The sequence below is a fragment of the Ovis aries genome, chromosome 21 (assembly GCF_016772045.2).
Source record: "Ovis aries strain OAR_USU_Benz2616 breed Rambouillet chromosome 21, ARS-UI_Ramb_v3.0, whole genome shotgun sequence".
NCBI classification, from domain to species: Eukaryota; Metazoa; Chordata; class Mammalia; order Artiodactyla; family Bovidae; genus Ovis; species Ovis aries.
Window position 1 is genome coordinate 41,142,296 of NC_056074.1, and position 14,275 is coordinate 41,156,570.

General features: G+C 54.4%; 1 protein-coding gene across 3 annotated transcripts in view; it reads right to left on the reverse strand.

The window, feature by feature from the left end:
• Positions 1-14,275, reverse strand: part of SPTBN2 (spectrin beta, non-erythrocytic 2) — a 40,885-nt gene that overhangs the window by 11,038 nt on the left and 15,572 nt on the right. For all 3 annotated transcript variants that reach the window (XM_042237672.1, XM_027959696.3, XM_042237671.1), the window contains 12 exons: positions 11,973-12,085; positions 11,664-11,851; positions 10,145-10,262; positions 9,399-9,557; positions 8,771-9,073; positions 7,463-7,616; positions 6,372-7,242; positions 4,847-4,984; positions 3,525-4,281; positions 2,732-2,934; positions 2,084-2,174; positions 1,698-1,844 (listed from right to left, as the gene is read on the reverse strand). In XM_042237672.1, coding sequence (XP_042093606.1) covers positions 1,698-1,844; positions 2,084-2,174; positions 2,732-2,934; positions 3,525-4,281; positions 4,847-4,984; positions 6,372-7,242; positions 7,463-7,616; positions 8,771-9,073; positions 9,399-9,557; positions 10,145-10,262; positions 11,664-11,851; positions 11,973-12,085 — 3,242 coding nt within the window. The remainder of the gene's footprint in view (positions 1-1,697; positions 1,845-2,083; positions 2,175-2,731; positions 2,935-3,524; positions 4,282-4,846; positions 4,985-6,371; positions 7,243-7,462; positions 7,617-8,770; positions 9,074-9,398; positions 9,558-10,144; positions 10,263-11,663; positions 11,852-11,972; positions 12,086-14,275) is intronic.

The following is a 14,275-nucleotide window of genomic DNA, read 5'->3' on the forward strand; positions in this document are numbered from 1 at the left end:
TGCTTGCTTTGGCTGGGATAACTATGTCTGTTCCACATGATGTCCCAGGTGTCCCATGAGGACTGAGCACCAGGTGCCCCCTGGGGTCACTGGCATGGTAGCGAACCCTTCGCTGACCGCCTTCCCTTCTCCACCTCGTCTCCCCACCCCTTACTGGCTTCCCTGGATCACCTCCCATGGAAGTGGCTTGCGCTGGAAGCCTTGTTACTCGGTAAACAGAACTGAGACACTGCCTTCAGGCTGTTTTCCATATGCTGCCAGGATGAAGAGTGCCAGAGCCAAGCTCAGCTGGGTAACTTCACCAACCCTCAGCACAACGCTCTTGTGCAGTCCTTATGTGGTGACCGGGGTTTTTCATGTCCCAGCCCACTTTCACCTCCATAGCCCCTTCACACATCCTGTGCTCCTGCCAGAAGGACTTGCATCCTTGCCCCCATACAGGTGCCCCATGTCCACACCCCTGGTTTCCGGTTTCTCTACCAAGAAACATCTTTCCCCCAACATCTCTGCCTGTACAAATTCTACCCATCCTTCATGAACTTCCCTGCAGGCTCCTGCTTCTAGGATTCCCACATCTCGCTCCTTAGCCTATTGGGCTCTCTCTGATTACATTCCTTATGTTCTGCTTTAGGTTGAATTTAGCAGTTTATGTACACGTCTCAGATCCTGGCTCCAGCGTCATTCCTTGAGGGTGGAGCATGCAGTGGAATCACCTTTGTTCCCCTTCAGTGGCTAACACCAGGCCTCGCACTAGGCCTAGCACCAAGTAAATATTTGCTAAACAAATGAAGAAACCAGATCCACACTGGTCTCTTCCTCTTCCCAACCGTCACGCCCTTGAGGGAAGGAAAGCGTCTTTTTGTGTACCTTGCAGTACCTAGCAGAGCGCTGAGCACACAGGATGTTGTCCAGGAATACTCGCTGAGTAGAAATTACGTTTTACCTGTGCTCAGCTCTTGAGGAAGAGCTGGGTGTGGAGACCAAGTGCCAGGGAAGCAAGACTCTAAAGCACAGTTGACAAACTGTGGCCTAAGAGCCAAATCTGGCCCACCACTTGTCTTTATAAATAAAGTTTTATTGGAACTCAGCTGCGCTCATTCATCTATGTATTCTCTTTGGCTGCTTTGTGACACTGGCAGAGTCAAGCAGTTGCAGCAGAAACTAAAATATTTACCGCCTGCCCCTTTTACAGAAGTTTACTGACCCTGTTGAAGAGTAACATCCTCTTCTGGACCATGAATAGATATCATGCTGACTCAAAGCTGCAGGCTGCGTAGTGTCTCTTTGTGATCCTATGGACCACAGGCCACCAGGCTCCACTGTCCATGGAATTCTCCAGGCAAGACTACTGGAGTGGGTTGCTGTGCCCTCCTCCAGGGGATCTTCCTGACCCAGGGATGGAACCTGTGTCTCTCACATCTCTTGCGTTGGCAGGCGGATTCTTTACTACTAGTGCCACCTAGGAAGCCCAAGCTGCAGGCTGGCTCCCTGCTGATTTGTCCTTTTTCAAAGTTTTGGAGTCACTGGCCCATAGGCCTAAGACATTTGTCCTCCAGACCTTGGAGGTTTGGCTCCTAGGGCTCCATGATCTCTAAGCCCGATACTGAAGCCGGGACCCTCCCCTGCTGGGCGGCTGGGATGCTGACAGGAGGAGGCCCTGGACACTCCCTTCTTGCTGCTGCCATCCCCTCACTCACCTTGTCCACCTTGTCCAGCCAGTCTTTGTTGGCGGCCAGCTCGGCCATGAACGCCTGGTGCTTCTGCCACTTGGTGTGCAGGTTGCGGGCCTCATCGTAGGACACATCCTGCGCCGTCAGCATCTTCTCGTCAATCCAGAGCTTCAGCTGGCCAGGGCGGCGAGCGGGGATGGAGGAGGGCAAAGAGCATTTCAGAGGGAGGGAAATGTGAGGCCGGAAGGGGCAAGGGTGCGTTGGGGAGCTGGGGGACGAGGGAGAAGCCAGGCAAGGGTTCACTCGCTCAGCTCACACTGCAGGGGCCTGATTCTAGGCTCAGAGAGCAAGAGTGCTGGGGACAAGGGGTGGCCAGGGAGTGTCAGAGGTGACATGGGGGCAGGGAGCTCCACCTCGTGACAGTCTTGTAGGAAGTGCTGCTGCTCTCGGTTGTCCCGAAGACGGCCCAAAAGCTGCTGCACCACTTCTTGATTCTTCTTGTGTCTGTAACGACAGGCCTTTGTGGAGCCCTTGAACTTGCTCTGAAAGGGTTATGACCCCCTAATTCAGCAGTCCCCAACCTTTTTTGGCACCAGGGATTGTTTTTGTGAAAGATAATTTTTTCCCATGGACCAGGGTGGGGGTGGGGGATGGCTTGGGGATGATTTAAACACGTTACATTTCCTGAGCACTTTATTTCTATTTTTATTGCATTGCTGCACCTCAGATCATCAGGCATTAGATCTGGAGGTTGGGAACCCCTGTTCTATCTAACCTAGATGCTTTCGGTTCTCCTCCTGTGGGGACAATACCTTCCAGGAGAACCACGTGACAACCCAGGAATCCTGAGGTCCAGTGTCTAGCCACCTTAGGGGGCTTCATTTCACCCCAGTGTCGGGGAGACAGAACTTCTCCACCCAGAAGCTCTGCAACCACTTGGTTCTTCCTTCTCTAGGTTTGGTCAGCTCCTGACCCCCATCTGTGGATCTGAGTGCTGTGTTCATCCCGTTTTCACTTGGTTCCCTTTAGGGCCCCCCAGCTGCCCACCATCCTCACCATACCTCCTCTCCACCGAGTCTGCCTTCTCTTGGATCTTCTCGGCATGGACGTTGCCTTCTGATACCAGCTGGCGTCCGGCTTCCAGAAGACCACGGATCCGCTCACCGTTGGCATCCATGGTACTCATGAAGTCCTCCAGTTTTTTAATGGTGGCATCAGCTGCCTGGAGGGTCCCTGGCATCTCCGTGTGAGACAAGACATATTCCTGTGGGAGGGGAGACACTGAGCTCACTGCCCAGCTTCCAAGAAGGAACCTCTGAAGGGCAGCCATCTGAGACATGGACACTGCCCGGGGTGGGGCAGGAGACTCTGGTTCAGAGACAGAGGGATGGTGCTGATTATGTGGAAGTCTCAGAAGGTTAAAAGGGAACTGGGCTGGAGTGCCTTTAATGCTCCAGATCCTGCCCCATCTTATTTATAGCTGCTGTTTACATTTCCTTAATAGTTACGACAAGCTAGGTTTTCTATTTTTTCTTATGTCAATTTGGTCAAGTTACATTTACATCTCTCTCTTTTTTTTCATTCCCTTTCTTTTGGGGGGGCCACACCTCATGGTATGTGCAACTTTCCAGACCAAGGATCAGACCTGTGCCCCTTGCAGCAGAAGTGCAGAGTCTTAACCACTGAACTGCCAGGGAAGTCCCTCACCCTTTTGGTCACGTACCCCCTGCCCATCCTGTTTGCTCAGCTATTCCACCTGCTGCCATTTCTCTCCCCATACATCACTCCTTCACATCCCCCTGACCCCTATTTCCCACTTCTTCCTGGTTGGGACATTGCCCCCCGGACTCTTACCTGACTGCTGAGTACGCCTTCAGCCTGGCGAGCATCCCGCAGGAAGCCCTGGAAGCCGTGGGCCTGGGCCAGGCGGCCTTGCCGGCTCTCCCACATGCGGCCCAGCTCCTCCCAGCCAGTTCCCAGTGCTTCCAGTCGCTGCCGCAGGAAGAGGCACTGGGGATCAGCCTGGTCCCGGGTCACCTCCTCACCCACGGCCCGCAGCCGGCTGTACTCGCTCCGGGCCCGTTCCACCTCTCCCCGCAAGGCTGCGTGTTGGGCCAGGAGGGCCTCGGCTTCAGGTAGGGTGGCTGGTCCTTCTTCAGAGGCCACGGAGGTCTGCGTGCGGCCGAGCCAGGCCTGGAAGTCATCCAAGCTGCGCAGGAAGTCCTGCAGCCGCCGCGCCTCGCCCAGCGACTCCTCTCGCCGCCGCATGGTGGCCCTGAGGTCCTCCCAGCCGGCCTGCACCTCTCCAAGCCGGGCGTTGATGGCAGGGGCTTGGGCGGGGTGGCCAGCAGCCAGGGCATTTGCCTCTCGGGTCAGTTCGCCCACCCGGGCGGCGATGGCCTCCAGGTCCCGCTCGGTGCCAGCCAGCTTGCGCTGCAGCGCCAGCACACCAGCCAGGTCGTTACCCAGGCCCTGGGTGGACTCAATGACCTTGGTCTTTTCTCTCATCCAAGCTTGTGTCTCCGTGCACTCTAAGTGGTAGTTCTGGATGCTCAGGGCTGACGTCAGGGCTGCCTTCTTGCCGTCCGCCAGGGACCGAAACTGCTGCCACCTGAGGGCCAAGGAGGTGTCTGGAGTTGCTCAGCTTCCCTGCCCTGTCCAGGTGTATTCTATAGCCTCTTCCTGCTTCTCTCTCCCTTGATTTATGCTACCATCTGCTGTTTGCAGAGGCTGCTCCCCACCTGTCTGCCCTCAACTCCTTGTCTGCCCCCAGTCCAGGCCTCAGCCTCTTCAAATGACCTTTTTTTGGTGTTGCTGTCTAATCGCTGTCATGTCTGGCTCTTTGTGACCCTATGGACTGTTGCCTGCCAGGCTCTCCAGCCCATGGGACTTCCCAGGCAAGAATACCGGAGTGGGTTGCCATTTCTTTCTCCAGAGGATCTTCCTGACCCAGGGATCGAACCCGCATCTCCTGTATTGGCAGGTGAATTCTTTACCACTGAGCCGGCAGGTAAGCCCCAGGCAACTTTTAACCCATTTCCATCTCTTTCATCACCAGCCCCCTTCCCCTGGACATATTCCAGATGGCTTTCTCTCCTCGTCTTTAGCCTCCATCTCATCTCTACCGAGCTCCCTTCCAGCTGCCATCCTGTAAGCAGCATCCTTTCTCACCCCACCTGTGGTTGAGCTGCTTCTGGGTGTTGACAATGCTGTCCTTCCCTGGTGGGTTGGCCTTTAGCAACTGTTCTGCGATGTCATTCACGGCAGTAATTCGCGCAGCAAGTGCGTTCATTTCGGGCTCCAGGGTCTCAAACCTGATGAGTGGAAGAGCTGGAGGTGAGCGGCAGGAGGCAGTGGTGCATTGGGCAACCTCCATTAGGTGCCCAAGAGAACTCCTCTCTGTCAACATGAGACTTATTTATAGGGGCCTCTGCATCTCTTCCCTACACAGTTCACAGCATCTGTGGATCATTAGCGCGAGTGGGAGCCCCCCTCCAGCTAATCAACTAGAAAAACTGTCACCTCTAGAGCTGCTCAAAAACATGGTGAAAATTAAAGGTCAGGAACAGCCGGACAACAAGTCAAACTAATCCCTAGCAGCGGACCTTACCCTTCAGCACAAGCTCCCTTATTCCTCCTGGGATTTACCCCTTAGCTGCCTACCTGTGTCCCACCTTACTAATATGTGTTAAAAGATGGACTGACAACTAAAAAAAATTTAAGTGATAAATATGTGAAGTGTATCTTTCCCCAGAAACATTTCATATTTTCCTAGAGCAGATTCTGCAAATGGGTCAGATAGTAAATATTTGGGGGCTTTCCTGGTGGCTCAGATGGTAAGGAATCTGCTGCAATGCTAGAGACCCAGCTTTGATCCCTGGGTCAGGAAGTAAATATTTCAGATTTGGTGAACCATTTGATCTTTCTCACATGTATTCAGCCAGGCTGTTTTTAATGCTAAGGCAGACACAGGGATGATATGTAAATGAATGGGTATGGCCATGTTCTGATAAAGCTTTATTTACAAAAACAGGCAGAGGCTCGAATTGACACAGGGGGGGTACTTTCCTGACTCCTGTCAAGGGATATCTTGAAAACAACAAGAAAAAAAATCTTTCATTATATTTTAAACACCACCAGAAAATCTGACTACAGTTTGAGTAGTAGATGACATCAAGGAATTCCTAATTTTGTTTTAACTGATAATGATATTGTGGGTGGTTCTATGAGAAAAACATGCTTTCTAAATTTTAAGATTTCTTATTCTGTAAATAAAGCTACTTTATGAGAGATTAATCCGTGTCTCTGTCTAAAAGGCTTATAACTTCAAAGCCTTAGCTATTTTAAGTCTGCACATAAGTGATAAAACAACTTACTCATATCACAAACTTCTTCGTTCCTGGAAAGTACAGAGGTGAAACGTTCCCATTGGGGATTTGCTTTTGAAAAGGAAAATCAGTCTAACAGAGCATGATGCTGATGATTATTGAATCTGGCTGAGTCTGTTGAATAAGGTTTCTATTTCTGAGTATGTTTAACATTTTTCATTAAAACCAAAAACGGACGCCTGCTAAGACTCAGAGTGGGGTACCAGAAGCAGGCAGGTTATGGCTGGACGTCACCCCACACGCTGGCCCCCAGCTCACAATGCCAGTCTGGAAGCGGGGTGGAGGGGCAGGGGGCAGGGGGCAGGGCACCTACCTCTGCTGCACGACCTCCAGGTCCTCTAGGCGCTCAGGCAGGGCGAGCCCATTGAGCCACTGCTCCTTCTCCTCCACCCAGAGCCCGCAGGCCCCGGCCTCGCTGAGCATGGTGTAGAGAGCCAGGGCGGCCTCCAGGGCGTGGGCACGCTCGCCCGCCCGGGCCCGCAGCTCCTCATAGTGCCGCTGCAGGGTGGGCACGCGGCCCTGCACCTCAGGCGCGCGGCTCAGCGCGGGCGGCAGGGCCGCCGCCTGTTCCCTCAGCGCGTCCAGCGTGGGCCGGTGGCCCCGGATCTCTTCCTCCAGGGCCCGGTGCTGCCGGGCCAGGGCCTGTGTGGAGAACTCGTCGTGCCCCAGCTCAGGGCTGGACACCAGGCGCAGCGCGTCCACCAGCCAGGCCTCCATGTCGTTGGCGTCCGCCTGAAACTGGTAGAGGCTGGCGGCCTGGGCGAGCCGCTGGGCCCGCTCCTCCGCCAGGGCTTCCAGCCGCTCCCACTGGGCTTGGAGCTCGGCGGTGCGGGCGGCCGCTTGGCCGGCCCCAGGGTGGCCCTCGGCCACTAACTGCTGGCCCTGCTCCAGGGTGAGCTTCAGGGGCCCCAGGCGGCCGCTCATCTCGCCCCGCAGGGCGGTGTGCTTGTTGAGCAGGCGGAGGACGCCGGTCAGGTCCCGGCCGGTTTCTGCCGAGGCCAGGAGGTGCTGCTGTTCCCGCACCCAGGCCTCGGCCTCGCCCACCTCCCAGAGGAAGCGCCAGAGCCGCCGGGACTCCTCCAGCCGGGCCCTGCGAGCCGCTGCCAGTTCGCACAGCGACTCATAGCTCTTCTCCAGGGTGGCCACCCGCTCCGACACCAGCTGGGGGTCACAGGGTTTGTACTCTGCAAAGGTCACACCAGAGGGCCAAGAGCTGTGGCCCCGCCCTCTGCCTCCTGTGTGTACCCCCCAGTTCCAACCCCCACCACCCCACACTTCTCACTCTGCCACCCACAAACCACCCATCACCTTTCCTGTCCCCAGGTTCTTCCCATCTTGCTGCCTCGGCTCTTACTGTCCTCCTTCTCAGCCCCTCTCTGTCCCAGTCCCTTCCCTCATTGTCACCTTTCCCAGGGTCGCAGAAGCGCAGTGCAGAGGCGCTGACCGCCCGCACCCTCTCGGCCTGCACGGCAATGTCAGCTTCCACCAGCTCGTGCAGCTGCAGCAGGTCCTCCACTCCCGTTAGGTGTTTGCCCAGGTCCTGGGACTGCAGCCGGCCCTGTGGGGCACGCCGGGCATGTTGATGCCCGTCTGAGAGCTGCACGGTTCCCTCTGAGCCGAGGCTCTTGCCCCGCCACACACGCGCGCGCGCACACACACACACACGTGCTCACCTCATCCTGTCTTCCAAGGATCAACCGCACAACCCGACTCTCTGGGCAGCTCCACTTGATCGCACCCACGTGAGCATGCCTGCTTCCGTCCGTCAGTCCTCACTCACACACATACGGACCCCCTGAGCTCTGTCCTGGCACTCTGGCCTCTGCACTCAACTCCCCTCCTGTGGAACGACTTTCTTACTAAATCCTGCTCCAGGAATCTCTGCGCTGACTCATTTTCTCGGCCCCAGAATTATCCCCGCCCTCCTACGGTCACGGCTCCATCCCCAGCCCCCCAGCGAGATCGTCATTGTCTCTCCAGGCCTATCCATGTCCCCATCTCTCGCCTGGATCACTGCAACAGCCTCAGACTGGTCTCTCAGCTCCCACTCTGGCTGCCCACAGCCCTTCTTCAAATAGCAGCCAAAGTGACATTTTAAAAAATGTGAAAATGCAGAATCACGTCTCTTCTTCTTTTCAAAACCTTCTAAGCACCTTCAGTGTTCCATGTTACTCTGAGTAACATCCAAACTCCTTGACCAGGCCTGTGAGCCTTAAGTGAGCTGGCTACTTCCTCTCTGACCTCATCCCCTGTACCCCCCGCCCCCGGCCCCTGTTCTTACAGTCCCTGAGGGCCTCCTTTCTCATTGGAACATGCCACACATGAGCAAGCCCAGGGCCTTTCTGTTCCTTTGGCCTGGAACATTCTTTCCTCAGAGCTCCTTGGGACACTCTGCTCTCAGCTTAAAAGCCATTTTTCAGGGAGGCCCTCCTGGACCACTCCATCACATGGCCTGTTGCCGTTTCCTCATAGGTTTCACGCCCAGCTGCTATGTTGTTTACGGACCGGCCAAGGGTTTTATCATCAGTCTCCTCCCCCTCGAACGTGAGCCCCATGAGGACAGGGAGCAGTCTGCTTATCTAAACAAAGGACAGGGCCCCAAACTGGTGCACACTCTGCAAAGACCTGGCTGAGCAGCTGAGGGAACCTGCTCATCGCCACCCCCCAGCACGGTCCTGACCATCTCGGCCCGACTGCAGCATCCGCAGGTACCTTCATCTCTTCCATCCAGTCCATGAGGTAGAGCAGGTCCTGGAACACCTTCTGCAGCTCCAGGTTGAGGAGGAGCCTCTCCCGCCGGGCAGCCACCATCTGCCGCAGGAAGTCCCAGAGCCGCGCCACGTTGTGCTGGCGTGCGGCGATGCGCTTGATGTCATGGTAGTGCTCGGCGGCCAGCTCTGCGGCCACGGCGTCCACCGCCTGCACCCGGCCGCTGTAGGCCACGATGTCCGTCTCAATGGCTTCGTGCTTCCGCACTGCTGCCTCCACAGCGGCCAGCTCCAGGCCGAAGTTGTCCTGGGGAGGGGGCAGGGAGGGAGGTCTGAGGGCTGGGGGCCACTGCTCTGCTCACCCCCTGCCCCCCCCCCCCCGCCCCAGAGCAAACTGCAAGACGCCAGCTCCAGGGGGTGGTTCTAGACGTCCCGTCTGTTCTATCCCATCCTGGCTCATCAGCCCTATTCCCGTTCAAGCCTCCAGTTCCCGGGTTCTTGGTCTGCTCATCTGAGCCATGGAGTTCTTGTTTCATTAGCTCCCCACGTGGCAGGGCTATTTATCCACCTCTGTTTCTCACTCCCTATGTCTCCAGACCTGCCTGGGCGGGCCAGGAGCCCCTGCGTCCTACCTGAGACACCAGGCGCTGGTTCTCGCTGAGCCAGGTCTCCCGCATGGCGGCCTTGCGGTCGAAGCGGGCGGCCAGCTGCTCCAGCTTCTCCTGGCGGATGAGCTCTGTGCGCAGGGCCAGCTCACGCTCGTGCTCGGCTTTCTCGAGCCGCTCCCAGGCCTGTGAGGTGGAGACGGGGTTAGCACTGAGGGGCCAGGGCTCAGGAAGCGAGAGAGGGGAGGGCTCACGGGGCTGAGGGGGGTTGAGGGGGGGCGAAGGGTGGGTCCAGGGCAGCTCGGTCTAGTGGGTCAGTGGAATGCAATCAGATGCCTGTGCAGGGAAGTGTGAGGAGCCAGCCGGGTGGCGGCTGTGCCACGGAGCCACGTGAGAAACACGTCTGCTGGGGACAGAGACGGGAGGGGCGTGGGGACGAGTGGAAATCGCTGGACTTGACTGTGGTGGTGGGACTGCGGGGTCAACCCTGTTACTTCTGTTAATCTTATGTTGTTTGTGGGAAAAAAAAAAAATGAAATAAAAGTAGGGCCAGAGAGCTGGGGACATGCTGAGCAGGATAAGGGACTGGGATCGAATTTGCATAGGGAGACAGACGGAGGCGGAGGGGAGGACGTGCGGGACCCGGCAGAGGTCATGGGAGTTCCACCTGCCATGGGGTGGTGGTGGGGCAGCTGGGCTGAGGGTTCAGGCAGGGACAGGGGGGGCTGCGGCTGAGGGTGGGTCGCCCGGGACACGGAAGGGAGGCTGTGGACCTTGTTGATGTCGGAGATAAGCCGGCCCTCACGGGGCGTGTAGACCTTCTGGTTGTTGGCCCGCAGCTTGCTCTGGATGGTGAAGAGCAGCACTTCCAAGTTCCCTTTCTCAGTGAACCTGAGGCAGGAGGCCAAGTTGGGTCAGAGGCAAAGCCCTTGAGGGGCCCGGGGTCTCTTTATGTTTCAAAATGAAGTGTCTTGTGTTGCTTTCCTTCTCGTAAAAGCTTTTTGGGAAAGCCAGAAAATCCTGACAAAATCCTCGTTTAAAGAGAACCTAACTTTATTTATTATTTTTTAAGGATTTGCTTTAATTAATTTATTGGACCGTGCTGGACTCCAGTTCTTTAGCTGCGGTGTTCGAACTGTTAGTTGTGGCATCTGGGATCCAGTTCCCTGACCAGGGATAGAACCAGGCCTCCAGCATTGGGACCATGAAGTCCTAGGACCATCAGGGAAATCCCAAGAACCTAATTTTAAAACAACTAAAAACTACACAGACACAAGCACCGTCACCCTTGGGCATGCAAGTCTGCAGATGGGATCATATGAGAACCACGACTAATGTTTGTTGAGGACTCACTCGCTGACCGCCAGGCCCTGCTTTCAGGCTTTGCACACATTAACTCGTTTAGTTCTCACTACATGCTCTCATAACCCTCATTTTCTGATGAGAAAACCGAGGCACAGACAGGCTAAATAAGATGCCCAACGCTCACCAGGGCTGGATGGCAGAGCTAAGATTTGAACTCAGGTACTCTGAACCTTGGTCGCTTAACCCTTTGCTCTCTGCTGTCTTCTATTATGTCTCATGAACTCTTTTCAGGTCAATAAACGCGTTTCTTCAATATTGTTTTCAGTGGCTGTCCCATGACTTATTTTTCTTTTACAAAGGTCACCTTCATGAACATCTTTGAAGCTACATTTTTGTTTAATGCCCATAAGCGGACTTTCTGGGTCAAAGGGCACCTCAAATCATTTCCCGGAAAGCACAGAAAGGGGTGTTTCTGTAATAATACTAGTTTTGGAGCCAAAACACGTTAACTCCGAAGGAGGTCGCAAGTTAAAAATAGAAGTTTTAGCATGTTCTGTGTAGAATTGCCCAACAGTCAAGCCACACTTCAACAGTCAACTGCTAAAATACAAAAATGGTAAGAACCTGTGCAGCGCGCAAGTGACAAGCCACACACCTGTGCTGCCAGCAATGACAGGTCCAATGCCCGTCCTTAAACTAGGATTGGGTTGTTGCAACAGCCAGACCAATCTTATCTGAGTGAACTGCACCAGCTCTATGTACTACAGCAATCATTTCCATAGCATGATTTCGTGTAATGGATAATTTTTTTTTTTTTAATTGCTTTGGTGCTGCTCCTGGGACTCTGAGCTGGGGGAATGAGCATCCACTGAATTTCTGTGTTGCCAAATTTCCCTTCCAAAAGGGCCCCCCTGATTTAGGCTTCCTGTGTGTGAGCACAGCTCAGGGCAGGCCAGCCGAGGCTGGGTGAGGCCCAGGGACACCTACTTGGGTGGCTTCTCCACGGTGCGGTAGGAATTGAAGGACTGGAGCTGGTTCTGGACTCCACTCAGGGAGTTGGCCAGCTGCCGGTCATTGAGGGTCACGATGGTCTGCTCGATCCACTGGAGCAGCTCGGAGGCCAGGGATTCGTACTTCTCCACCAGGCGCTCTGCTTCCATGGCGTGGTCCAGCACCTGTGAGACCGTGATGTGGGGTCATTGGCCCAGTCCTCCCCTGCTCCTGCTTCAGAGGAGCAGGACCCCAGGCCAGGCCTCCTCCGGCCTGTACGCCCACCAACCCTACGCTGGAGTGTACCTTCCCAATTCTTTTGCCTTCCACAGCCAGGGCTTTCATCTTGGAGAAGTAGTGGTAGTAAGTAGCCACATAGGTAATAATTGATTTCTCATCTGGTTGGTCCACATTCACATCTGAGAAAAAGGACCACTCAGGTCAGACGGAGATTAGAATCCTGCCTCCCAGAAGTAGGCCCACAATCTGAATCACGTACTCCAGTCCCAATCCCAATCACTTACTCCCCTCCCAGTCCCACGAGGTTATCTCTCCAGCTCCCTTCAGAACAAAAATGACAGATTAGCCATTTGGACTAAAAGGGCATGAAAAGCTAACTTCTTTTTCTCCAAGAAACAAGCAGAGAATAAAACCCAGATGCCCAAAGAGGCTTTCACCCAGTTTTCCCAATGGGGAGACCAAAAGGAATTGCTTGGAGGAAGAGAGACAAGAAACAAGAAAAGAAACAGCATTCCCACTTGGGGGTGGATGATGGGCTTGCGGCTGGAAAAATATCTAAGAAGTCATCCAGTTTAGGGGCACCAAGACAGAAGGTACAAATGAAGCCTTATAACCTGGGATGTCCAGAGGGATGGACCCAGGGAGCCCTGGGAGCAGGGACAGAGGCCAGTTCTCGGGGCCATCTCAGGACACAGGCATGTCTATTTCTTCTTCTTTTTTAATTAAAAAAATAATTTTTGGCTGCGCCTCACAGCATGCAGAGCTTCTCTGATCAGGGATCAAACCCTCATCCTCTGCAGTGGAAGAAGAAGCTTAACCACTGGACCACCAGGGAAGCCCCCAGGCATGGCTATTTCTGACCCCAATCTCAAAGTTCAGTTGTGGGCTCAGGACATGAGTGTCCTTCAAGCCACACTAACTTCTACCTTAAGGACACCAAGGCTGACTATGACTTGAAATCACCAGGTTCTCTTAAGTAGGCCAGATTGTATCCTACCTCCAGGGAAGACTATGAGACTAGAAGCCCTCCTGACTACCTTGGCCAACCCACAGGCAGGCGGGAGCTATGGAAATCATCTCAGAAAGTTACAGGACACTAGGCTTTACTTCCACGTTCTTTATCATCGCTATGCTTCTCAAATGCTCTCCAAGGAACCTTGTGTTTGGCCTGCTTTGATCACTGCTGCTACGTCGCTTCAGTCGTGTCCGACTCTGTGCGACCCCATAGATGGCAGCCCACCAGGCTCCCCTGTCCCTGGGATTCTCCAGGCAAGAGTACTGGAGTGGGGTGCCATTTCCTTCTCCAATGCACGAAAGTGAAGAGTGAAAGTGAAGTCACTCAGTCGTGTCTGACTCTTAGCGACCCTATGGACTGCAGCCTGCCAGGCTCCTCTGTCCATGGGATTTTCCAGGCAAGAGTACTGGAGTGGGGTGCCATTGCCTTCTCCTGCTTCGATCACTGTTAAGCTGATATTTGTCATTTTGGACTAAGAGGGCATGGGAAAAGGGGCTACTGGTGGGATGGAAAACAGGGAGCAAACAACCAAGTCCCCAGTCTGCCCAGGGAACTTCAGAAGGAGCATTTCCAGCAAGGAAGTCACTTGGCCCTTCTGTCCTGCTCTTTTCTGTACCAAGACTGTTCTCTGCTCTCCCAGGGAGGCAGCTCAGGTGACAGGCTCTAGAGGTAGGCTGCCTGAATTCAAATCTCAGCTCCTCCAGCAGTGTGACCTTGGGGGAGTCACATAACCTTTACAGAACCCTGTCTTCTCTTCCATAAATGATGTAATGATGAAACTGATTTCAAAGGGGGGGGTGTTGTGAGAATTAAGTTAGTTAAAGCATGTCAAGTAGGTGGCGCTAGCGGTAAAGAACACGCCTGCAGATGTAGGCGTTTTAAGAGGGATGGGTTTGATCCCTGGGTCAGGAAGATCCCCTGGAGGAGGAAATGGCAACCCACTCCAATATTCTTGCCTGGAGAATCCCCATGGACAGAAAAGCCTGGTGGGCTACAGTCCATAGGGTCGCAAAGAGTTGGACACGACTGAAGTGGCTTAGCACACAAGCACAATGCCAGGTACAGAACAAAGCCCCGTGGCCATTCCCAGTCTCATGGGCATTAGATCAGAACCATAGGGACCAACTAGCAGGGTCAACTGACCATAAAGCCAGTGCTTGGTGAGATCTCAAGGTCACAGAGCTTAATTTAGAACCCTAGAATTTTGGGGCCCTTAGAGACCTAGTAGAGTCAGATTAATGTTTTGGCCACCCCATGCGGCATTGCAGGATCTTAGTTCTTCATGTCCCTTGCACTGGGAGTGTGGAGTCTTAACTGCTGGAATTCCAGGGAAGTCCTTCTTTTATTATTTTTT